Consider the following 24,409-nt stretch of genomic DNA (forward strand, 5'->3'; position numbering starts at 1 on the left):
TGTATATAAATTTATTGTTTGCTTATGCTTTATGCGCCACAGTAACTATGATCTGAAAAACAAGCTCACCAGTAACACAGGAGGGGGAAACCTGCTTTGAATGGGTCCCTGCCTTGCTGTGCTTTCCTCTGCCTGCCCGAGGACAGTGATTCAAAGGATGCAATGCAGTAAAATTGCTCCTAAATGTGCAAAGGGTGGCCCAAGCTGCTCTGTGGAAGACACTAATCCCACTGCTGCCCTCTGCCAGGAGTGTGCTTGTGCCTTCCTTTATGTTGCCCCCTTGGTTTGGTGCTTTTCTCCTGCCAAGGAGCTGCCAGATGCCAGAAGCATTTCCTGAAAGCACGTGGAGGATACATGTATTGGGATATGAAAAGCATTGTTGTTACAGTGTCTGCAGATATTACGGGCCTGACTGATCGAAGTTGTGATTGAGCTCTTAAAACCTCTGAGTATGATTAAGAGATCATGCCATGAACCAGTTCCAAGCGAATGAGAATAAGCTCGGGACTAGAACTCCCCCCCAGATGCCGAGGGGAAAATGTGTTTTTGCTTACAGATGTAAAAAAGATGTTGTGCAGATAGAGCTACCCAGCCAAAGCCCTTCTCTTACCTGTGGAAAGCTTTTATGCAGCACCAGTCAGCATGCTAGCTGAATATTATGCAAGGAAATCATCAGCTGGGAAGAAATGAGTAGAAGAATCCTCTCAGCTGCAGAATTTATTTTGTAACCTGTTGCTTGTGATGTGAAGGCAAGTCCTTGCGCTTGCTTTAACCCCTCAAATGTACAATGTAGGGGCTTGAGAGCAGCACTGCATTGGCAGTGTGGAAGCTAGTGGAAGCCCATGCATATCTTCAGCAGTCACAAAATATTCTTCTGTCTTCGAAGAAATCACTTTGGAATCCGAAGCTGCAAGTATAGTTTAATTCACACAGAAGTGTTTGACTCGAGGGTTTTATTGGTGCCTTGGGACTGGTTCACGGGAAGGTTACGTAGTATTTGTCTGCTCTTTTACTAGGAGGGAACGCTAATTGCTTTCTTGCTCAAGTTAAATGGGCTCATGGTGAGCTGAGCTCTCCTTGCAGATACCGAGGGTCTCCTTTCCCCGGGCTCCCCTGGAGCACCTCATGGGAAGTTTGTTTGGCCAAGCCACCAGTGATGGGTGCTGGTCCCGGCACCACCTCCCTGCTGTGGGGGTGGCAGCTTCCAAAGAAAACACGGGCTGGCTTTGGGGTCTTTCTTCACATCCATCCTGGGGGCGGGAAGATCAGTAAGAGGGGGGAGAGATTTCCTTTTACTGTTCCAGCTTAGCTTGATGGCCCTAGGTAGCTTCGTTTCTGTTCCTTCTCTGCTGTGCTCTGATGGATTGTCTTGCTTTCAGTAACTTGAATCCCAGCTCTAAAGGCCTCAGGAGCACAGTAAACCTGAGGAAAGATGTTCAGGATGCGAATTATGTACCTCAGCCATCATTGCCAGCTATCAGCTTGGTGGTGTGATGTGGCAGCGGGGAGCAGGGGCTGATAGGACAACCTGTGAGCTGCCTGTGCGGGAAGCAGGCTGCGCTGCACGTAAGGCTGTGATGGGGATGTTCTCTTCTCACCTCCTTTCTTAGAAAACCTGGAGAAGCTGGAGGGGAGCTGGGGAACGGCAGCTGGAAGGGTGGCCAGGCTGGAGGCTGGGCTTGCGGGGACTCGGACGGAGTCACCCCCTTTTCAGGGGTTCAAGAGCACGAAGGGGTTTGGGTGCTGAGCTCGATTATTAGAATTTGGGAGCTGGGTGCCTGAGCCATGCCATAGGAAAAGGGACTGTGTAGAAAAGTCTCCTAATAACAGGATTGAGAGGAGCCTGCGTGTGTGGGTGCTGGGGCATCTCCAGCTGTGTGGCTGGGGGAGCAGCCATGGGAAGGACTCAGTCTCCTGGCTGCTGCTTGTGGCACCAAGAAGGGTTGTTCTTATCTTCCACTTCATCAGTGTGCGTGGAGCTTTGCCTTAAAACTGGCTTGTGCACATTTTCTTCTTGAAGACCACCACGAGTGCCTTGGCATGCGTTTATCTCAAGCTGCTGTGCTAAGTGGTGCATTGCTTCTGGCCACATCTAGCTCGTGTGCTGGAGTTATGCTGGGCAGTCTGCATGCATCCAGGGGAAGACTAGTCCCAAAAGCTAGGATGTAAGGCAGAGATGTACACAGAAGTGACTCGTCCAGGGTCGTAGCGTAGTGCTGGTATTAGAGCTGAGAAAACTTGGCATTTGTGGGTATTTCTGCCAGGAGACCTCTTACGCTTTGCCCCTCAGTCTTCTGTTTTCCCAGCATGCAGCCAGCCACAGAAGTTCTTGCTCCTCCATCCCCTGGTGTCTGCAGGAAGATATTCCTTGGATATTATTCCCTTTTGACACTTCCCTGCCCTGTGCTCACCCAGCAAGCAGGAGGTGACTAAAGCAGCACTCCCTGTCGGTGCTGCTGGAGAGCTGCAGTGAGTTCTGTAACTGCCATTGGCCTCTAATTAGATGGTTAATGCCAAAGGAACAATAACAAAAGGCCTTATTTAAAACAAACCGATGTGAATAATTATGTAAATATTTGTCTGGGCCAGTGTTAGAGTCCTGGGAAAGCTTTTTGGATGGTTTTCTTGGATATTTCTCGTTAGCTTTTATAGTAGCGTATTTCAATCTAGCTGCTGTCTTTGGGTTTGAGTTCTCCTTGGTGTATAATGGAAGACCCGAAATGACATTTCAGTTGCTAAATGCAGCACACTTCCAAGAACAGTCAATGTAGAAATCATGGTAAGCAATTTAATGGAAAATATCTGAAAGGGGAAAATGATTGTGCGGTGATGACCGATCCGGTGACCTGAGTTTTCTAAAAATCAATTCTTGTCCCCCTTGGTCACTGCCACAATATGCCCTGATGGCAACTGTGGGTTTTAAGCAAAAAGCCGTGTGATTTTATAGGAATACTGCTACATGACCAAAAAAAACCAACAAAACCCTCACTTTTAAACTGGCTCCTGAAGCAGTAATGGGATTTCTGTCTCCTGCCACAGGTAGGGTGGTGCAGGGGGAGGAGGAGATTTTTGTAGGGTAATTAGCTCCTATTTGGCTCCTGATAGCTGTGTAATGGAGAGGCTGCTCTGAGTTAACGAGGGGGTTGATGGCTTGCCCTTCTCACCTCCTGACCCAGGGTCAGAGATCAGAAAGGTCAGTCAAGGCTGCACACTAATTTCGTGGTGTTGCACTAATGCTGCTTGCTCTGCTCAGCTCCTGGGGGTGAAAACCCCAAATCCCCCTTCCAGCCTTCAGGGCTGTGGTGTGGGGGCATCCTGCTCATCTCACAGTGCTCTGGCTGCAAAGTCTCACTGTGTGCTGCTGCTTCATTCGGGTGGAAGGGGAAAATATATAGCCTACTTGTGGGTTTCTTTGTGCCGAATGGGGGCTGGAGTGTTGTGTTTGGATGAGCCTCTTTTTGTGCGTGTTTGGCCGTCAGCAGATTATATATTATTGTAACTAGTCCCTAAAAACTCCGCTTAATGTAAAATGTTGTTCCTTTCCCTACTGACAGTAACAAATTCATTTAAACACCTCATCAGGAGTAAGATCTGCTGAATAAATACAGGTTAGAACAGGGAAAAATCATCAGGGGCTAGCAATGTAAGTGCTGAATTTCTCCTGCTTGCATAGTCACCTCGTGGGCATCAAAACTGTTCTGTGGTGTTTGAGAACTGATGAAACTTGTGGCTGGGGGTTCATGGTTAATGCTGGAAAACAGCCTTTAGAAACCTTTTTCATCAAGTGAAGCAGATTTTTGAAATTTGTCTTCCAGCTACATTTCTGAGGAGGAAAATCAGATATAGATATAAAGTAAATGCTAACAGTTTATTGATTTGAACATCTGAAAAGAAGAATTGGTTTTACATTTGTTTCAAAAATATCTATGTATTCAGTAGTGCTGGAAATAATTCAGTGGGCTCCTTAAAAATTCAATAAAACATTTGAAAATTAAAATTGCTTATGCTCGGTCCCATAAACTCTGCGGACAGCAAAACACCCACAGTGCATGAAAATGAGTTTTAGCTCTGAAATGTTTGCTGTGGAAGCATCCCAGCTGGGCTACCTGTGCAGGGTGTGGGGCAGTGCCCTGCAGCAAACCCTTGTGTGGTTGTGTTCCCTGTTTAAGTGGCGGGGTGATGCACTGGTGACTTGATGCTGGTCGCCAGTCCAGCTGTAGCTGCAGTGTTTACCATGGTGGAAATAATTGTAATTATGTGGTTGCTTGTGTCAGTGCTCGTGGCTGGGCAGTCTGCTTGCAGTGCTAACGGAATTAAAGGGCTGGGCATGGTTATAGGGAGGCTGTAAAGAGGATATCCCAAAATGGTGGATGTTCCCCCAAACCTTGTCCATTTTGCCTGTTCTTTCCAAGCTGTGTTGATCAGTCTTTGTTCCTGTGGGTCCATCCCAACGTGTGATATTCTGTGATCTGACAGAACGCTGTCCCTCGTGTCCTTGCACCACAGCAGCTCTGCCATGGCTACTGGACAGCCTGCTCCCGTGGTACCTCTTTAGGTACCTCTTTAGCATCTCCTGTTTTCCCCAAGTACCGCTGGGAAGCGCTGGGAGGGAGCAGAATTCTTTGCCCTGCACTTGCAAGGAGTGAGGGCGGTCCCATTTCCCTTGGTACAGGTTACTGTTTAGAAAGTGTCCTGGTGAGCTTTTTCTGACCATGAAGACCCCAGGAGAGATGACTTTGGCCATTCTGTGCAGATGTAGGCTGCTTATATTCATCCTGGTTTAACTGCTTGCAGTCACTAGTGTGGGAGACGAGGGGGAGAAGCCCTGCCCATGGCTTGTGCTGTTCCTAAACTGTCTGACAGATCTGCAGACACCAGGGCTGACTGCAATGTGGATTAGCTGATGATCTCCATGTGATCTTATGCATGGAGGGTGAGACATTGCACAAGTTGTGCCCATCTTGGGCTTGGTTTCTAGCGATGTCATGGACCATTGTGTGGAGTAGATCCTTTCCCTGTGTCTATACACGGAGTCCTTATAAGCATCCAGAATACAGGTGGGTTGAGGGACAGTTAGCCAACATAAAATAACCCAGAGGGCTACCAAGCGTTGCTTTAGCAGGAAAGCTTTTTTTGTATTTGGGGAGTTCAGAGTGAGAAGTCACGCAGAGGGGGTCATGGCCTTGATCCACATTTGCCTGGCTTTGAACAAGGCGGTACCCTTGTTCTTGGCTAATTTCCAGGTAGCTTTGGATGGCAAAAAGAGGAAGCAAGGTGCTCTGTGATGTGCTCCAGCACCTTGGAAGGGCTGGGCAGCCCTGGCAGTGTGCTGCAGCAGCTGATGCAGGATCCCACACTTGCTCTGATGGTGTTACAGCAGCTTTGTGTGCTCCTCCTTCCCCATTCTGGGAGGTGAGCACATCAACTTGTGTTCAGTGCAGGAGTGACTACTGTGCACTGCACTGAAACTGGTTGCAAACAGGCTGACTTGAATGCACTGTTGGATCAGGCCCTAATTGCAGGCTGTAAAGAGCATTAATTAGTTGATCTTTACAAAGTACTTTGAAAATGCAAATATTGTCCGAGTGCCAGTGTGTCTGGAAACACATTGCACCCCTTGGAGCGGAGACAGAGTGGTGAACTTGCCTTTCCCCCTCGAAATGCACCTGCCCAGGGGCTTTGCTCCAGAGAGCTGCTCGGAGCCCTCCCTGCAGCTGGCTGAGCCCCGGGGCAGTGCAGGGAAGCTGGGAAAGGCAGTGCGTGTCCCCTAAGCCCCAGCCAGAAAATGGTCACTGAGAAAAGCAGGAAAGTTTTTGGCTTAAAACCCTCTTTTTGCCTCGGGTGAGGCCTGCAGCCTGGTTGGGTTGCTCTGGGCTGTGCAGAATGGTTATGGGCGGAGTGTGACTCGGGTCCCCAGGGGATGCTGATGTCCCCAGACCCTGAAGCATCCTGTTCTGCACGTGTGGTCCTGTGCTGGCACTCAGCTCGTGCTCAGGGGGACAGCTTGGTGCGGGAGAGATGCCCCCCGCGGCCCTCCTGCCGTGGAGCTGGGCTGTGTGCTCCTGCAGTTGGGTGCCTGCAGAGACGCTGGCTGGTTCTTCCTTGCTTCCTGCGGAAAAGCATGAGGCACTGGGCAGCTGGGGACAACTCCGTCAGGATTTCCCCCTACCCTCAACCCAGAAAAGCTCAGTGCTGTACCTGTGGAGCTGCTTTCCAAAAGGCTGTGACGAGGCTGTGCTCAGGCAGGTGGCAGACCCTTGGAAGTGACTTCTCTCTGTCTGCACGTGCACCTTCAGGACTGTGGCAGTCCAGAGCCTTGTGGGGATTTAAGTGTTTCCTTTTTTGAATAAAGGAACGAACCAGGGACTTTCAGGGGAGGGGGGGGGGGTGAAGAGAAGGGTGCGGGTTCATCTGCACCGAACTTGAATCCATTCATGGTTGGCATTGAGAAACTGCTCCTGAAACTGAGCTCTTGGGCCTCCCCGTAAATCATTCAGAAGATGAAGTCATGCCCCGTCACAGTTTCCCTCTGCAGATCTGCTGAGTGCGTGCTTGTGGCTCTAATAATGCAGCTCTAATAACTGAGAGCTCGAGTCCGCTCGCCCTTCCTGCGTGTGAAGGGCAAGGCTCTTGCCAGTAACAAATTCTGCTGGAAAGCTTCCCAAGATGTCACCGTGACCCAGAAACACTTCAGGGAAGCGGTGGGGAAGGCGAGAGCTTCCCCTGGCTGTGGGGAGCGGGGTTGGGCCTGGTCGGGGCTGTGGGCAGGGTGGAATGCGTGGCATCCGCGGCCCAGGTGTGCGAGCAGAGGCCGGGATGGCGAGGCTGGTGATTTACCTCGTTCCCTTGACCCTGCTGTCAGGACAGGCCTGTAAAACGGCTTGGACACAGAACAGTGGTGCTGGGCCCTGATGTGGGCGGGGGCGGCTGGGCTCATCCTTGTGCTCTGCCTTAAAAGGGTTTGTGCCTTTTTTTTTTTTTTGGAGCGGTTCGCTTCAGCGGCCCCCTCTTTGGGGACAGATGCATTAAAAAATAAAATTAAAACAAAATCCCAGGGATTTCTGCAGGGATGGGTGGGAGCTGGGATTAGGATTGCATGCGCTGGCTTGTTGCCCCACGGGGCTGCCCTTCTGGGGAGGCCACCGCTGCCATTTCCCTTGGCTCCTCTTTTCCCAGTATTTGTGGGAATGGGGATCAGCAGCTCCTCGGAGGGGGCAGAAATCCCTCCTGTAGGATCTTTCTTTGATGTGCTCTTGGCATGCAGCAGCGGCTGTCCCCAGTCTCCATGTGCTGGGTGTCACTGGGCTGCGCTACTGCTGATGGTGCTGGGCTCCCAGGAATTGCCCTGGCTGGAGCTTCCCCTGTCAGGAGATGGCTTGCTGTCATCCCAGACCCTTTTAGCACCCTTCGTGCTTCAAATCCCTGTGCTCATGGAGCCAGCCCTGCAAAGCTGTGTTTTTTCTTCCTCTAGAGCAGAATCTGAAATCCTCCGTTCTTCAAAATGAATGGGATATTTGCTCTTCATCTTGAATGGGGCTGGGAGTTTCCCTGAAGTCTTAAATGCTCGCCTGTTTGCTGTGAATTGTCCTGAAGTTCTCTGCGTGGCATTTGCAGCAGAGATTATTTGCGTGGTTTAATTACATTCTGCGGAGGGAAGGCCGGCTCTCTGTTGCTGGCTGCTAACATCACTGCTTTGTTAGAAACCCAAATGATTGATTTTTTTAAAAAAAATGATTTATGCTGAAAGGAACAAAGATTATTTGATCCTCGGGTTTTAATGTAGTCTTGCAGAGCTGCTCTGATATCGGTTCTGGGTTTCTTTCTATCCCTTTTGGGACTATGCATATGATCTTTTGAATCTGGTTCTATATAATGGTTTCCTTTGTTCACAGTTGGGACTACTTGGGCCTTTAAAAACCCCATAAGGGGATGACATGAGTCATTGGTGAAATATTCAGCTATCTAGAGCAATGTGAATTGACAGATTTGTTGCAGCTATTGGATCTGAGCTGATGTGCACCAGATGAGGATCTGACCTTGGACGTAGTCAGCATTTTTTGCTGTAGCATGCCCCTTCCTAGGGAACAAACTTCCAGAGCTTCAATCCTGCAGTTCAGACTCCCTGATTATCCTTCTTAAAATGCCTTTCCTTTGTCCAAATGTCATTTTGTTTTATTGGGCTGCTGGCATGCTGAAGAATTCAAGGGGCTACTAATTCAATCCAAAGGGTGCTTGAACAACAGCAACTGGAGCTTAAGGTTATTTTTTTGTTGTCTTAGCCTCTGTCATCTTGTTTGGATAGTTAATTATCTGAGGGCTGGAGCCCAAGTCCAACAGTGGTGAAAAGCTTATAGAGAAGGAGCAAAAATTGTTGAAATTCTGTAGGCACGAAGCGGATGTTGCTAAGTGAAGCAGCTTCGTTCTCATCTGCATTTAGCTGACTGGTACAGATTTCAGTACAGGAGCATTTACCTGTTGGTGCTTGAATCATTCCTGCTATAATCATGGATATTTAAACCTCTGGGCAGGGGCTTGGGAACAAGAGAAACCCTAAATGTGGTGAAACAGGCACCCGTCCCCCTGAGCAGGTCTGGCTGTGGTGTTGCTGCTCCTTGTGCCAAGGGCAGCCCCTTGGCTTGGGCTAGGAAATAACTGAGTCTTTTAGTGCTAAGAAACAATTTTGGAAAAGCATTGGGGGGGAAAAAAAGCCAAAGCTGGTGAAGATGGAAGACAAAGGGTCTGTTTGTGTTTTTCCCCAGCTGGCTTCCATGCTGGGCAGCAAGGTGCCCAGCGTGCTGCTCTGCTGGGAGCTCTGGTGCTGAGGTTCAGCTCCCTCGGAGGGACCTGGACCTTGGCTGGGTTTCCCAGGTCAGGATTAAAGCACACTGCTGCTGGGTCACAGCGGGTTCTTCCTGTCCCTGGTCGCTCCAGCAATGCTGTGCCAGCAGCTCCGACCTCCCACAGCTCAGGGACTTCTTGGGCTTCTGTTGGAAATCGCTTTTTCCTTTAAGAATAAGTAGTAATCTCTCCTCCATCCTCTTCCCAGGAGGGCATTTTTACTGTGCGTTCAGGCAGCCCTGCAGAGCCCTCCTTCCCTGTTTGAGCAGATAAGTGAGACACTGGTGCTCTGCTTGATGCTGCTTGTGCAGGAGATATTGACTCTATTAACTGGGGGAAATCCGGTAATAATGTCATACTTGTCAACTGAGTACCTGTAAATCTTTATAAAATGTCTCCTGGTCTCAAAACACAGATACTGGTGATTTTCCGGCTTAAAGATGACAAAAATGAGATGGGAATATGAAGGAGTAGGTTCTCTGGCTTCACTAAAGCCAGGGAGCTGAATATTCGCCCTGTGTCCATCAGGTCACCTGGCACTAATGGCTCAGCCAAGGCTGTGCGGGTGAGCCAGCAACTTGTCTGGGTCCAGGAGCTGGATCTGTCCATGCTTGGGGCTGCATTCTGCTCTTGGTGTTGGTAATGGGAACCCAGGGGCAACTCTTACATCTCTGAATACATCTCTGAATTTGCGCAAGATAAAGGAGGCAACCTAAGCTAGGTGGTTAATCCTGGGCATTTGCGAGCAGGGTAACTGCAGTGCACCTCTTCCATTTTTCTATTAAAATTGTCCCTCCTTTTCTTTAGGATTCAAGGTAATCTTCAAGGAGACGCTACTTCTGAAATAATCCTTATTCACCTTGTTTACTGTCACTACTTGCTCAGGGCTGAGATAGCTTGTTCATATAGGAAGGCTTTCCTTCCTAGGAAGCCTGGTTCTTTGGTGATGACACTTGGGTACAAATGCCCAGACTGGGTTGTATATTAAATGCTAAAGTTGCAGAGGGCATCTGGAGTGAGCTGGGAGCAGAAATGCTTATTCATTCTTCACCTTGTGATCTCAGATCTTTGGCAATAATTTCACGTAAACTGTAGTATGACTAAGTGCTGTGTCATGAAGTCCTGAAAGTCTTTGGATACCCTTCAACTGTTACGAAACCAGATATAGAAGAAAGGTTCTCCACTGTTACAGGGTGGTGACCTCTTGTCCAGACACTCAAATATTGCAGTTTTTACATGAATGCAAAAATATATTGCCTGTGCACAATAAAAGCATGTTTCGGGATACAGGTGGGGATACCTTCACTTTGAAGGGTATTACAAGGTGAAGAGTTGGAGAAAGGACATTTTCTTGGCTCCTAAACTCTAGGAACATAGTGAGGATGCTGAAGATGTGCAAGACAGATATCACTGAATAAGCTCCATATGTACCTCAAGATGGTAATAGTATTAAGTGAAAGGGGAAGTCTTTCTTAAACCTAGCTTTGGGCTCAGCTGGGTGTGTGGCTGCTTTCTGCGTGCATACTGCACTGTGCAGTGCTAAACTGCTGCTAAAGCAACTTCATCGAGGACTTTTGGAAAAGTAAGTGTTTTTTCAGCAATACCAAATTTTTCTATAGGATCCCCTGCAGCTTCACTAGAAGATGCACGGAGATCCGTGAATGGAAGTGGTTGATTTAGGAGCTAGTTCACAAGGAATATACAGAGTGCTGCAGGTACAGCATGGATTGCAGTGACATGAAATCTCATTCTTGTGCTATAAACTCGCAGTTGAGATGCAGCGTTGCAGCACTGCAACTTGTTGGGATTTGCCTGAGGGATTTTTTTGGAGGGATCTTTTGATACCTGGTGGAGTTCTCTTGTTTTCTGTCTGAAGGTCTCTGCTGCTGGAGTCGTGTTATAGCTTCATTTTAACAAATCTTCCTGAATGGTAGCTGGAAAAGCTTGAACATCACACTGGAAAAACTAGAAGGCAACTTACAAGATTTATAAAATTTCCTATATATAATTAAAAGGCCACTTTAAATAAAAAGGACTTATCCTCCTTTATATAGTTGGAAAAAAAACCACAGACTTTATAATTTACTGGAATCCATTCCATGCTCTTTTCAACCACCTGTTTTTCCTTCTGCCCAATGCCTGTTGGTGCTGCTCAGTGTGGCAGGGCAGGAGAGGCTGCAGCTGAGTTGCCCCCCTGTGAAGCAGGGAGGCCATGGATAATGCCTGTCACCAGTACTGCCAGGCTGCAATAGCTTCAGTCTTCAGCTCAGTGGCAGTTTTAAATACTGGAGATTTCCTTGGGGATAAGGATTTACTTAAATGCCTTGAAAAATGATGGGGGAGAATTGTTTCGAGGCTTGTTATTTGTAAAATATTCGGTAATCCTTCAGACACCGGAATTGCAGATACCCCCAGGTAATGTATAAACTACTTATGTATCCTGACACTTGGTAAAATGGTTTGGGGCCCATTCAGGAGCATTGCTTCAGGCATTATTATTATTATTACAGGCATAAATATGGCTTAGATTAATGACTTCTGGCAAAGGCTGCATCTGCTCAGATTTTCAGAATGGTTTCTGGAAGCTGCAAGTTGATACTGCGCTGAGCTTCAGCAGCACCATTTCCATGGGTTGTTTTCTTTGGAGGGGGGATATAATGTCTTATTTTCCTGGTGATCCATTGTGCTTTCAGGAACATAAAGCTGGAGAACTACCAAGTGGGTGATGAAAGGAGAGGAGCAGGGAACCAGTGCGGTGTGCCCTTCTCTGGGCTGGCACCTCTTAGCTCTTGTAGGAGTGAAGAGATTCTGAGAAGTTTAGCTTCTGCAGGTGAGAGTGAAGCAAAGTGCCTTGGCCGGAAAGCATAATTTTAGGAGGGTTTGGGTTTGGTATCAAGCCTGGTGGAAAAAGCAGCCCAATTTCAGAAGAGCTCGCTGCAGTTCAGTCAACCTGGTGCAATCGGATCTGACCGCTCGTTCCGTTTGGGCCGAATCCCTTTGGAGATCCTGTCTTCAGGGAATTTCCTTCCCTTTCCTTTCCATAGGCCCAATGGGCTCCGGCTGAGCTTGGGTGTTGTGCCGTGCAAGCAAGAAGTCTGTGGGAAAGGCTGTTCTCCCCAAAATTTCCAGCAAAGGTGTCTGCAGAGGTACACATAGGAAACTTCCAGCAAGAGTAGGTAGCCCCTTTATTCTGGGATAGAGCAGGCAGTATAACCATGAGGACTGAACCTGATTGCTATCTTATTCTTACTAAGATTTTTGTTAAACTTGCTATGTCGAACTGTTTAACCTTTGCGTAACCATCATGTGGTGCGTGGAAAGTCTTCAACTGACCTTCGGTGAAGTGTCTAAAAGTCTGGGTCTCCACCTTTCTGCTCTATGGCTAGCAAGCGTAATGCCATTAAAAAAATTCCTTGTTTGTTGTTGCTTGTGTCCTGGAGGATCAGTAGGGCTTAAGACCTGTTCTCCCCTCTTGTAATTTAATTTAAATAACAGGGAGAGGTGAGAATGAACAGCCCAGTTGCGTTGGGAGCGTGGCTTGCCCACAGCCACGAGTGCTCAGTGCACTGCAGCGTGCACCTTCAGATGTCAGGGATGCTTCGGCTTCCTTGAATTGATTCAGGGTTTCTGCCCTGCTTCCATGTCACACAGCTGGGCCTGACCGGGTTGTTTGGCTGCATTTGAGTGTGGCAGGGCAGGGCTTGGAGCCTGTGTGCAGCCTCAAGCCAGTGGGTTTATTTCATGACTGCTGCTTGGTTTTCCTTCTTGCCGATGTGTGAGAGGGGAAAGGCAGTTGGCCACTGCAGCCCGGAGGGTGGAGATAAAGCTAAAACCAGCAGCCTCTAGCCCAGGTTTTAACAGGTGATTAAAAAATTAGGAACCCAATTAACACAGGTTGGTTTTGTGGTTAAAGCCCTTGTTAGATACTGAGGAATTAAGGATTTAATTCCTGCTTTTGCCACTGTGGGCTCAATGTGTAATTCATCTTGTCTCTGTTAAAAGTGGGGGGTGGTGCTCTGTCTCATTCAAGGGCTTCCCACTACTGAGGCAGGCTTTTGGGGCAGCCTCTGTGCCCAAGATAGCCCAGATTTTGGTTTGATCTTGGCTATTTACGGTTTGCCTCTTTGCCTACTGGGTTTATTGCCAGCCTGAGGTGCAGCAGGGACGGAGCTGCTGGTCTCCTCGGGCAGCCCTGTGCATCTCAAGCAAAAGAATGACCCAGTGTGTAATGTTGCATAGTAATGTTATTCATAAAATAGCAAAAAAAAAAAAAGAGCTTTCATATAGCAACAACTAATTCAGCTCCTGGATACAGGCCAAGCCCGGTACAAGCTTGTAAGAAATATCCTGCAGGGCCTGGCCTCGGTCAGGCTGGTCTCTGTCCTTCTGCGGCTTCCGTCGCAGCTCCTAACAGGAGATTGCTGGGTGTAAATTTGGCTGAAAAATCAAGGGGAAGTAAACTGGTTAGCTGGGAATGAATAGGAGCTGCTCCTGTGTGAACTGCATCTTTCTAGAAAGAGCTGGAGGCTTTCATGCTGCTTAAATCCTACTTGGACCGGAGCTCTTAGCGCTGGAGCGTGCAGCGAAGGGTCTGAGCTGGCTCCTCGCCTCCCCAGGACCGAGCAGAGGTGATGCTCGTGCACATCTCCAACAGAGGCTTTCCTCTCCTGCTGTTTACCTGCACGGTCCGCAGTCTGTTTCCTACTTTGTGTGGTGCCCACGCTGTTGTTTTACTTTAATTTCTTGCGTTGAGCTGATCCATCACAGTTAGAGGCGTAGAGGATCTTCAAAACGAAGATGAATTGTGCGTTGCGTTTGGAGCCGGAGAGCAGCAGTGGCTGGCAGGCAGATGCTTGAACCATCCTGCACAGGGTGCTGGGTGCTGTGGCGCTGGGTGAGGGCGGTTGGGAGGGCTGCGAGCAGGGGCTGGAGAGCAGAGTCCGCAACCTGCTGGTGGCTGCTGGAGGAGCTCCAGCTCCGAATGCATGCTGCCTCGCTGCAACTGCTGCGGGTATTTTTGGCAGGCAGCTGCCTTCTGACTTGGAAGCGGTGTAATTCGGTTAATGCATAGAGCTGGCAAAATCTGCTTTTTTTTGTCTTCGTGCTGCACTTCCCCTCCATACACTGCACAGCTGCAGCAGGCAGCACTTACCCCATCCAGCACTGTACGCTTCTCCAAGATGCCTCCAATTGGCTCTAGCGTACCGGGACTGCTTTACTGGAAGTGTTTGCCCAATTCTGGTCACCCCAGCAGATGGGATTTTGGGAGATGGGATTTTGGGCAGTGGATTCTTCTGCAGCAGTTTCTGTTCCTGCAGCCAGCTCGGCCCCGATGCTGTGTACAGCGCTGCGAGCGAGGCTCCAAATCCCCTGCAGCCTGTGCCTGGGGAGCGCGGCTGATGTCAGGAGTCTGGAATTCGTATCCCCTCCCCCTGCCTCGCTGCCTTTTTCCCCTCTTCTCTGTAAATAAATTTTGGAGGCAGCCTGGAGCTGGCTGAGTTGAATCTCCCAGAGCAGAGGGAGGGAGCTGGAAGCAGAGCTGGACTTACAGTATAATCATTTTCATTGCTTATAGGCAGCTTGGGCTGTGAGTACATAGGAATTTGTGCATGAAATAAAGCATGGTTAAAGGCAGTGGGAAGATCCAAGCTGCAAAGACAGCTTAGACAAATGTCATCCATACTCTAACAAGAATGAGAAATGAGGAAACATTACAGCTGTATGCTTCTTGGCCCCGACTCTCTCAGCTGGTTTATTATCTGCTGTGTTGACTTGGATTTGCCATATGTTTGCAATCTCTCATTGAGGACCCAATTTCTCAGGATTGTGGAAACTTTTTAAAGCTGCCTAACAATGTATGTGAGTTTTCCATGCAAATATTAGGCAGATCTTCTTGGTAACCAAAACTTTTTTTTTGTGAAGGATCTGTTCGTATTTCTTTCCAGTGCTGGCCTTTTTGTGTTCAGTGCTAACATATATATTGTAGCTCATCCCCATGGATGAAGCCAGTGGCGTCTGGCACAGGCTTTTGGAAGACCCTCTTGCAAACCCTCTATTAGCAGCTGGTAATGAGCTTTGCACCCTTGGCCATCGGTGTGGTGAGATGTCCTGGGGCAGCCAGCCCAGGGGTTGTCTGGGCTATTGCAAACATCAGAGCACCTGATGTGTGCCTGTCCTTGAGGATCTGAGTAATATCACTCTTCAGGGAAAATAATGGATCGTGTGGCAAAAGAACACAGCTGTGATATATTGTCCAGGCGAGGCTAAATGAAGCTGTTGTGCAGGCGTTGGCTTTGGGCACTGCCAGGGGTTTGAGTTGGCTGGTTCATCTTTCTGACAGCGCTTTGCTGCGAGTATCAGGTCAAAACTATTTATTTTTAAGTGTTTAAAGTCGGATCTGGTTACTCCACTTCTGGTGATGCCTTCTCTTCTGACATGAGCAAGACCAGATTAGGAAACTAATGAGATGGCTCACTTGCACTATTTAATTGCTGTTGGAGAGACCGAACTGCCTGGAGGTGACAGCCCAGGCTCTGCTGGCGCAGGGAGCGCGGGGTGTGAGCAGCTCCGTTAGCTTTTAACTGGAGGTTTTTTTTTGCTGCTGCACACCTCGGTAAGGATGGGAGCCTGATGGGATGTGGTCAAGGCAGGCTGCAGTGGCTGTGCTGTGCCCTGGCAAATTCCTGGCAGAGGTGACACTGCGTGAGGCCACAAACCAGGACAAGCTTTCTTGCAAGCTGGGGAGTAACTGTGCGTTTCCCTGTAAAGCTTGTGTGGCTTGTTGGCAAGTGCAGCTGCACACTCGTGTGCATTGCTGGTAGTGGAAACCGTGTCACGGGGGAATACCTGCCGAAAGGGGGGAATTACTTGGTAGGACTCATCTGGGTTTGGGTGCAGATGTAGGTAGGGGAGGCACTCGGCTGCCTGTGGTGGAGTTGTGCTCTGTTCCTGCCCAAAACCTGCTGGCTTTGCCCTGGGCAGGTTAGATGCTGTGCACAAATCCCTCCGAGGGTGTCAGTGAGCCTGCAGGCAGCAGGAGCATCTTGAGCACTGAAGCATCACACTGCTGTGGCTCTCCGCTGTTATAACCCCCAGCCACACTTCGGGTGTACCTGTTACTCCAGCTGGTGGGAATCACATTGCACTTGTTTTGCGTGGTACAAGTGTGTAATCCTTAAGGATACTTGCTGGGGAATTTGCTTCACATTTTTTTCTCTTCTATTCTTAAATCGGTGGACAACGTTTGCATCAGCAACTTTCTGGCAACTTTCTGATTTAAAGCCTTTCCCTGAGATCATGAATTTCCTCTGATGCTTAATCTTTGTGGATGTGCTTGTGTGATGGAGATTGGGTGAAGACATCCATAAAATATGTAACTACTCCAGCTAATAAGACAGTGTATTCTCCCTTCTCCCCTAGTGCAGACAACTGATCAACTATTCCTCTGCGTTGAAGTAGTCTTTGACCAACAATACAGCACCCTAGCTTTGAAGCTGATATTGTATTTGCAGATGTATTGAAAACTTGTGTCATCTGTTATTTAAGAGGTGGAATGATCTGTGATGTAGGCTAATGATATGGATTTGAAGTGCCAGTCCTGTTGCCTGTTAATTCTTGTTTTCTTTCTTTTTTTTGCAGCTGAACCTGCAGACCTCTTGAAGGTCCTAGATTTTCATAATTTACCTGATGGTATAACAAAAACAACAGGGTTTTGCACAAGCAGAAGATCTTCAAAAGAAGCAGATGTTGCTTATAGAGTAACAAAAGATGCTCAGCTTAGTGCACCGACAAAGCAGCTGTATCCTGGTGAGTATGCAGCTTTTTTTTTTGTCACATGGAAATATCTGATCCTTTTCTCAGTTTCTCCAGGCACATACAGGGCCTGAAGATGCACAATTCCTTGATTTTTTTTGTGTGCATGTGTGCTCCCTTGTCAGGGAGTGATTCTGCTATTTTGGGGGAATGTAAGCTTTCAACTATCAGATAACACCAGAGTAAGTTCTTTTGTTGTCCCATTTGAATATGGGGGCAGGTTTCACTGAGGGAGATGTGGCCACTGCCTACATCCGTTTCTTCCTATATTAGAAAGTTTCTACTATCTCATTATCACACAGTGGCATCCAGCTGGGGAGAGACTTGGAAGACATGAAGGAATGCAGACTGTGTTTTGCTCTGTTTGCAGAGTGCCAAGCACAGTAGGGTCTTATTCTGCGGCTGTGGTGTCTCATAACACAAATAATCACCATATAAAAGTAATAGACTGTCCCACAAGAACAGATGTCCCGAGAAAAGCTGTTTGAAGGAAATTGGAGGTTCATTAGAGCAAGCCACAGAGATGCAGGAGTTTGCAAAGCCATTGGAGGCCGTATGGGCTAAGGACTGTTCTGCTGGTCTCTTGGGGTGCACTGGAGACTTAATTTTTCAAGCCAAGGGTCATTAATGTAAAATGTGGTTTTAAAACTGGACATATCACCAGACACGGATCAAATTATTCACTGCATGAGAGCTTCAGTATTGAACACGTGGCCGCCACCATGGAAGCCCTCCTTCCTGGAGTGCTGCTGTACCTGTTATACAAGTAAGGGTAGAGATGCTGAGAGCAGGTGTTGGAGGGCTTCCCAGGTTCAATGGGAAAGGTGCCTTTGAAGGTTTAGCAACAAGGCACAAAGATGTACCTCATTTGTGAAGCAGCAGATGACTGAAGCAGAGCAGACAGACACATGCATACGCTCCTTTGGTGTTTAAGAGAATTAATGGTACAAGATCCATTAGCTAAATCAGAGGTAATGTGGCATGCCACTACTAATGTTTTTTAATTAACGTGCTGCATCTATCAGAGCCAGTCTGTCGGTGGCCTAAATGAGGACTCTGAGGCCGGACTGCAAACGTGTTTGCATCCTCTAGTCGTGTTATTTCCATCACTGCATGCATTATCACTGAGGTTATTTTCAGACTTCATTATTGGCTTGTTTTGACAGTAAGCAGGTGAATTATATTCTGTGGTGAGCAGGAGTGCACTGTTCACCCTTCCAGCGTGTTTTGCATAAGATCTGAGAGCCTGACACGAGGAGGGTGGCATGGAGCTAGGTGTGGTGTGCCTGGGCTGTGGGCTGGCAGCCCACGGCAGTGCCAGCACCAGTGGAGGAGCTGCTAGGTTTTGCCTCAAGCCCTGTTTTAGTGTCTGCTTAAACCTTAGCAGGCCCTTCTGACTACAGCTGTTACCATGTGCCTGATGGCACCCCTTGGCCAGGTTGTGCCTTTGTCCCCAAGGAACATCCCATGGATATGGATGGGGAGCAGCAGTCATCCCAGGGATGGGCTGCAAGGGCCCTGCAGCAGCCCCTGTGTCGATGATCTCGTCCCAAGGCAAGATCAGCTCAACGTAACCAGCACGTGTGTGCCCGCTGTTGTGCACTCTGTGTGTCTGGAAGCACTCCCAGGCTTGGCATGATGTGTTCAAGCTCAGAACTGCTTGAGGAAACTCTTCCAGTTTGGAGTATACAACCAGAGCTGGTTTAAGAGCTTTTCAGTGGTTGTAGTCACCATGAAATCTTGTCTGATGGCCTTTGTGGTGTGGAAACCAGCAACAATGGTGACCCCAAAATAAAAAAAAGGGCAAGCGTGGAGTCTTTTGGCTAATAGAGCCAAGAGTGTATGCTGCCACCTCAGACGGGTTGACCCAGGAGCATGCAGAACCGAACTGGGGTCAAAGAACCCTGCTGTAGGAGATGCTCTTGCTTTTGACCCACCTTAATACTCATACATCCTCTTCGAGTTCTTGGTTTGCACCTATAGTCTCTCATGGGCGAGAAGATCTGGGTGGTGTTTCTGTGGTGTCATCAAGCAACTTCTCAATCAGTTCACCTAGACAACGGTGGAGCCATTGAAGTAGCTCTGTCCCTCCTGAGTTTCCCAAAACAGTCTGCCCTGCTGCCTGACAGGAGGTAGGAAGGGAAGAGCAGAGGGAAGAAGCACTGGTGTTTTCCATCAGATCCACAGAGGTTTTCTCAGCACATCTCTAACTAGATGTGACTGCAGCTCACACCACCAAATGATGAGAGAGGAGGTAAGGAGGACAAAGTAACTGTAGGGCAGTGTACCGGGGAAACGTGGTTTTAGTCATCCCCCATTAACAGGCGGGTGGGCTGTAGGGTAACTTGCCCTCTCTGCTATCAAGCACCCTAGGCAAATGTACACTGTACATAATATTTTGTACTAATTAGAAGTTGTTTTTCTAAGATGGTAATTTTATTGGCTTTACTTTCAGCTTCTGCAGCTGCAGCCAACAAAGCAAGATATATATTTATAAAGCCTGTCTGTTTTTCAAACCCACAAGAGTGAGGAAAAAATGCTGAGATGCTCTTTGTCCTTGCTCTAAGTTCTGCTTCCCAGCAAAACTGTGCTCTTCCAGCAGAGGCAAGAAAGGCAAAATTTCAGTGGCAGCCAGCAAAATGTCATGTGCATTCGTTTAGCAAATTCTGTATTCTCTGCACTGCTTGTGGGTGTCTGCTTATATATTCTGTATGTATTTAAGGGCTTAGAAATCTCTATTATAGCTTGGACGGTTATCTCTGAGGAAAAGGAGCCATTCCAAAATCGGAAGCTTTCTCAGATGCAGAAAAAGGCCAGAACTTGGCGACACTGAAGAGCTGTTTTCCTTTGGGAAGTGGCTATGGAAATGACACCATCTTGCACAGCAGATCTGCGTTGTGTTTGTATCGGGGAACTGGATCAGCTCATTGTTGCTCACTTTTATTACACAGCGAGAACTTTCCTGTCCTTCCCTTTACGCACCCTCCTGCAAGGCAGCGTAGTGAATTTTGAAGGACTTGGCCATGGGGTAAAGAAGCACTGAGCCAAATTCAGCATTGGTGCGGTGCTGTTAAGTAAAGAGATGAATGTACAGCATCTCAGAACAAGCTTGCTTAAAATGGATTGAAAACAAAGGCTTAATCCCAAACCCATTGTTGGGAGTGACTCCCTTGTCTTTAAGGGGATTTGGGTCAGTTTCCATGTGCTTCATATATTTATTGTCATGTATATGTCATTGTGTATGTGGATTTGTTTTCATACGTTGTTCAATAGCCTGGGTCACTTCTGTGACAGTGAAGGCATTGTTATTTTGCCAGGACAGCAGAGCAGTAACAGTAATGTCAGCTATAATTCATCCGTTATGGTTATTTGGGTTGAGAAACTCACGTCACCATGGAGACATCTTAATAATAATGAAAAAAATTAAAAGCAGCTTTTTAATGAGCTGGCAGCTTGTTCAAGTTGAAAGGTACTGTATTGTGGATTCATAATGAAATTTTGGACATGAACTATTTTACATAAAAGACCCAAGACTGTAGCCTGTAATTGGAACCAGGAAGGCGTATGGTCTTGATTCAGTGCTACAGGAGGATTTGTATACAGCAGGAGGGAGATAAAGCTCAGCTCATCCTATGGGAGGCACGAAAATCAGATGCCTTTCTTTGCCAAATATCTGGCCCTTTGTCCTAGGGGGGAAATCAGTCTATAATCACAGTACTTAATTATTGACAGAGTCCTCCATTCAGACTATGCTTTATGCTTCTTTCCAAATGCTTTTTAACGAGGGTGAGGGATGTTAACTGGGTGTAAACGCAATGTCTCCGTAGGCATCCACAGGTGCCCCATTTGGGTGCTGTTTGCAAGCTGTCTGCAGCAGTGCTTGTTAGCAGAGCCTGCTGCTCAGCGGGCTTTCTCCTGCCTCCTCCACTGCCCTGCGCTGTCATCCTGTGCTGGAAAGCCTAATGCATTTAAAGCACCAGTTGTTAAAGTTTGAACAACTCCCAGGCAGAAGAAGGTCATTTTTACACTTCCTAGCTTTGCTGTGGTTAGAGGAACTCTCACCCTGGGTCCTGTACCCATGGCAAAATCCCCTAGGCAGCGCTGAGATGGCATCTAAGAAAAGCGTATGGGGCAGAGGAAACCTATTTGAAGCTTTTGGGCATTGAGCTTGACATTTTTTGGTGATATATACGGCTGCAAATCTGCAGTTTAAAAAATGTGCTGCTTCGTTTCCTGCATGCTGCCAGCTGCCACATGTGTAGACGGTAACAGCATGCACACCACGCTGCCAGTGGCGGGGCCACCCCACCTCGCTCTGCTGTGCCTTGGTGTAAGATTTCCCAAGCAGATACCCAGCAGTACAATGCAATCCTTGTTTTGAAAGCCTGGACCTTGGAGGAGAAATACCCCGCAAGTCTCATGCTGCTGAAATGTAGCATGTGAGCAGGTTATGCCCTTGTAGGTACCCTCATTTCCAATAGGTCCTATCTCCGGTAATAGTTTGATCAAGGAAGATCCTTTAGTAATGCTCCTGGTGTTATTAAAGACCTGTTTGGGATGTGCGTCCAGGCTTTGTTTTTTAATGCTTCTGTATGAATGGCAGAAAAAAATATCAAAACCAAGGAGCTGTATCCTGAACAGAGCATGACTTGGTGATCTTCATGCCAGCATGAAACTCTGCAAGTCTTGCAAAAATAGAGATCGGTCCGCTTTCCTGAGTGGAGAAAAAACTAGAAAACTTGTTAGCTGCTTAATATGCAGACAAAATAGCATCTCCTACTGTTTGCCAGACTTATTTCTGCTCGCAGATATTTTTTCCTGCACCAACCCCGTAAGCCAAAGCCACAGAATGCTCTGTTCTTGTCTAGAATAGATGAAACCTGATGCAACTCCCCTGTTCCCTTACACACAATATTGAAGGGTTTTATTTGCCTAACTGGCATGGAATGCTTCATTTCCTCTGTCCTTCAGACATATTAAGTTAATTTGGAGATTGTGTGATAAATGAAATAGAGAAAGTTTTTGCCTTGTCTCCTAAATGCTCCAGGACACACAAAGGAAGGGTTTGGTGCAAATAGATTTAAACCAACAGCTCTTTTAGAACCTCTGCTTTCCCAGCATCATGTTCCCATCCCAGATCAGAAGATCCCTCACTGTGCTTTGCTTGGAAGTTCAAATGTGGGGTGGCTTTTAGCTCTTTAGACTGCAATAAGGGCTGGAAAAAGGCTTTCTGATCATTAATGGGAAGATTCCCGGTGATGCCCAGGTCTGTGTCTGGATGTTCAATATGCCATTGGAGTAGGTAGCCCTTGAGATGTGCTGCCCTGCTCTGGCTTTGCTCGTGCAATCTACTTTGGGTTGCAGCATGTCCCAGCCTTGTATCTCAGTAGGCTTTAGAGGAAAAGATGGATCTTCAGCTGGCAACTAAATGCTTCCCAACATACATCTTTAGGATGCACGCATCTGGAGGGGTATACAGTAATCGGTGTTCTCCCCATAGGTCATTAGACAGCACTGTTTCTGTAGGGATTTGTTTTCAGGGAAACCTGACTAACCTCTTTGCTTTTCCACTCCAGCTTCCCCATTCCCAGAGGACTTCTCCATTCTAACCACTGTAAAAGCGAAGAAAGGAGGTCAGTCCTTCTTGATCTCAATTTACAATGAGCAAGGGATCCAGCAAATTGGTGTGGAGATGGGTAGATCTCCTGTATTCCTGTATGAAGACCATACAGGAAAGCCAGGCCCAGAAGACTATCCTCTCTTTAGAGGCATTAACCTAGCAGATGGCAAGTAAGTGAAATTTTGTGCACAAAGGGAAAAACAGTACATTGTTTATATCAATACCAGCATGCGTTGAACATTATGTAAAATAGGAGTCATATATAATGTACGTAGACACCTTTGACTGTTGCTAAAAGTCCCCTTCCTGAACTGTACCCTTTGGCAAATAAACACTGTATAAAAAGGGTGAATTTCATACTAGTCAGTGCAAACTGTCTGGTGTTTATAGGGATAGGAGCACTGATTGTTACAAAGGGCCCTAAGGAATCACTTGGTCAAGAAAAAAACACGTTGAGTCCCTTGCAGGACTGAAGGAGGGTGGAAGAGGGAAGTTAGATAGCGAGTTATTAGGGTGGTTCCCCTGCCTCTAGGTGAAGCAAGAAGAGGTTCTCCTGCCTGTTTTGGAGGGTGAGAGTCAGACGACATCTGCCAACACTGTCACTTCTATTTCAAATAAGTCTAGGGTCTGCCCAAGGCTGATTTTCATCAGCATCAGTTTGCAGGCAATAGCTGTCATGAAGGCTTGCAGGAACATTTTATGAAGGATTCATTGTTACTACAATTGTTGGCTTGTTCTCAGAAGTCGGAGGCTCTGTTTAACATCTGTGAATTGTTTTTGTAGGTGGCACAGAGTAGCCATCAGTGTGCAGAAGAAAAATGTCACCTTGATATTGGACTGTAAAAAGAAAATAACCAAGTTCTTGGACCGAAGTGACCATCCCATCATTGACGTCAATGGCATCATCGTATTTGGAACGAGGATATTAGATGAGGAAGTCTTTGAGGTAAGTCATGACAGCGAGCAGCTCTGGAGACATTCCACAGAGCTGATGAGCAGGGCTCTGGCTGGGGGACTTGCAGCTCATTTTTTGAGACTTGTCTTGGATTTTTGCATAGAAGAGCTCTGCAACATGTAACTTAAACTTTAAAGATTTTATTCTGACTAGTCAAATGCTTTCTGCACTATGTAGTGGGCCAGATTGCTGTTGGAGTTAATTCCCCTGGTCCTCTGGTTTCATGCCCTTGCTGGGGTTTTAGACCAGCCCCTGCACCAACCTTGTAGGTCTGTACCTCTTGTGCTCTCAGCTCGGTTAGCATTGGAAGGGCTCCAACTTTGGGAAGTAACAGGATTTCATTCATCCCTGTGTTATGATTTAAATCATATTTGAAGGGCAGTAAACAGACGAAGGCATCTCCCTTACAACTCGTGGTACTCTCCGGGGTTGTTGGAACTCGCTCTTTTCCCGTGTGCTGGTCATTGATTCCTGGTTTCTTGCACCATGATATGAGGAGTCTCCTTGACAGATTCTTTGGCAGCCCTATCACCTCCCACACAGTAACTGCTTTTTAAAAAGCAAACCAAAATCGTGATGGGTGGAATGTTCCCATGAGCTCTTGTGATTTAAGCAAAGAGATAGACTTATTTATAGACCAAGTACATATGGTAGATGATCTTTTCCTGTAGCTCAACAGCTAGCTTAATATGTGCATTTCACTAGCAATTTCAACTTCTGTGGTCTGCTGTGCTTCCGAGGCTTTTGTGTGCAATAATCTTGTCCCTGATCTTGCTTGCAAGCTAGAATTGCTTCCCCGAAATCAGTGCCCGTGCAATGGAGTGTAAACGAAGACCTATTGACTTCTCTATCTCCTTATTTATTGCGTTTGCACGGAGGAAGTGCTGTATCTCATGGGCCTCCTAACCCAGTAAAGGGATGGGGAGCATCTATCAGTGGTGGATAATTAGGGCTGTAGCGAAGCCAGCCTTTGTCTGCACTTCGCTGTCACTGGGAAGGAAAGTTCCAGTCTGTTTAATGTTACCAACATCTGGGAGCTGGCGCGCTGTAAACACAGCAAGAATGCATGGACTAAGCACTGCTGCCAAACTCCCAGTTAGTTCGAACTGGATTTTGAAATTGCATTAAGTTAATAGACATTCCCTGGGAAGTCTAACAATTAAAATGGAAAGTAAAAGCTGGGT

General features: G+C 47.4%; 1 protein-coding gene across 2 annotated transcripts in view; it reads left to right on the plus strand.

Moving 5' to 3' along the window:
* Nucleotides 1–24,409, plus strand: part of COL5A1 (collagen type V alpha 1 chain) — a 152,153-nt gene that overhangs the window by 18,997 nt on the left and 108,747 nt on the right. For both annotated transcript variants that reach the window (XM_040531072.1, XM_040531073.1), the window contains exons 2-4: nucleotides 16,477–16,644; nucleotides 22,227–22,440; nucleotides 23,054–23,216. In XM_040531072.1, the coding sequence (XP_040387006.1) occupies nucleotides 16,477–16,644; nucleotides 22,227–22,440; nucleotides 23,054–23,216 (545 nt within the window). The remainder of the gene's footprint in view (nucleotides 1–16,476; nucleotides 16,645–22,226; nucleotides 22,441–23,053; nucleotides 23,217–24,409) is intronic.

Source organism: Cygnus olor, chromosome 19, assembly GCF_009769625.2.
Source record: "Cygnus olor isolate bCygOlo1 chromosome 19, bCygOlo1.pri.v2, whole genome shotgun sequence".
Taxonomy (NCBI): domain Eukaryota; kingdom Metazoa; phylum Chordata; class Aves; order Anseriformes; family Anatidae; genus Cygnus; species Cygnus olor.